This window comes from Chlorella variabilis (genome assembly GCF_000147415.1).
Source record: "Chlorella variabilis unplaced genomic scaffold CHLNCscaffold_33, whole genome shotgun sequence".
NCBI lineage: Eukaryota > Viridiplantae > Chlorophyta > Trebouxiophyceae > Chlorellales > Chlorellaceae > Chlorella > Chlorella variabilis.
In genome coordinates, this window is record NW_005435055.1 from 367913 (window position 1) to 369381 (window position 1469).

At 68.5% G+C, this 1469-nt stretch overlaps 1 protein-coding gene across 1 annotated transcript in view; it reads left to right on the forward strand.

The window, feature by feature from the left end:
* Positions 1–227, forward strand: part of CHLNCDRAFT_141387 (hypothetical protein) — a gene marked incomplete at both ends in the record, with an annotated part of 2152 nt that extends 1925 nt beyond the window's left edge. The window contains one exon of the mRNA XM_005843201.1: positions 210–227. Coding sequence (XP_005843263.1) covers positions 210–227 — 18 coding nt within the window. The remainder of the gene's footprint in view (positions 1–209) is intronic.
* Positions 228–1469: the final 1242 nt, after the last annotated feature.

A 1469-nucleotide genomic window follows, 5' to 3' on the forward strand; every position in this document is an offset into this window, starting at 1 on the left:
GAAGAGACGGGACAGGAGCAGCACATTGGGTAGAGGGATAGGGGCAAGGGAAAAGAGGGCAGAAGACTAGGGAACGAACATGGGAGCCTGGCGGGGCGGGTACAGCCGATCGGGGTGCCGATTGGGCGAGGGGGGTGGTGGGATCAGCCCAGGCAGGCGCGCGGGAAGCCACAGGAAGCCACAGCAGCCGCGGTGGGGTCCTGGCGAAGTCAGCGGGGGGTGCTTGAGTTGCGGCTACCACTGGGCAAGGCCAGAGGTGAGGGATCGGGTTTGGGTTTGGGGTGGCGGCGATGCAAGGCAGATGGCACGCACGCAGAGGGACAGGGGGAGTTTTGGGGTTTCCGGGGTGGAGGGTGGGGTGGGGACCTCTAGTGCAGGTCTGGGTGCCGAATAGGGCGTGGCTGGCACCCGGGGTGCGCAGCGCAGTGCGATGCAATGCTTGGCAGAGGGTTCAGCAAAAGAAAGGGAGGGGTGGGGGCTCTCTTGCGCGCGGGTGCCTGGAATACAGAGGGAGAGAGAAAGGTGCAGGGCTGGCGGGGCAGGGGGCCTCGGTACCCAGCACAGGGGCGCTCGTGCAAAAGACGGGGAGAGAAAGGGGAAAGTGTAGTAAGGCATTGGACTGACAGTCGGACAGAGTGGTCAAAATGTTAGCGGGGCCGGAGAGCAGGGGGCAACCCAGTCCTCGCGCTAGTGCTAGTGCATGGCTACAGGGCTCGTGTGTTGGGTTTAGTAGGGCTGGCACCGCCGCAGCGCTAGTGGCAGGAGTGCGGGTGCATGGCGGCGGTGGCGGTGGCTGCCTCGCTGGCGGCCGCCAGGTGGCGCTCCGGGGAGCACGCCTCCCTCACCTCGCTGCCGCCGCCGTGCTGCGCCATCACGTCGTGCAGCCACAGTGGGTGTGCCTGCTTGCCGGGGCGCTGATCCCAGGCGGGCAGCAGCAGGTGGTGGTGCAGCGAGGCCGCAGCGGCAGCCTGCTCGTGTGCTGGCGCCTGGCTGCCAAACGGCTGCTGCTGCTGCAAGAAATGCAGCTCCTGCAGCAGGCTGTTGGCGGACTGCCAGGCGGCCACGCTGGCCTGCAGGCGGGGAGGGAGGGCGCGGGGCGGCGGCGCGTGGTGAGCGGCGGCAGTCGAGGGCGTGCGGATAGGATGGCGGCTCCACAGGCGGTGCTGGCACGCCCAGGCTGCTCAAGTGGCTGTCGAAGTGCGCTTCGGGAGGCACGCAGCAGGCGGGTGCAAGGGCCGCCCCTGGGATCAAGGGCCGCCCCTGGGATCAGCCGGCGATGCAGGCAGTACGCAGCGGCGCGCCGAGTCCGATACGGTTTTGGGCAGCCCAAAACCTACCTGGAGCGCAGGCGAGAGCAGGGGCGGCGAGTGCACATCCTCCTCCTCCTCTGAGAGCTTGCTGAGGGCGGAGGACGAGGCGGAGTAGGGCATGGCGATGGGGCTGGCGCGGAGGAGGTGGGGCGGCGCGCC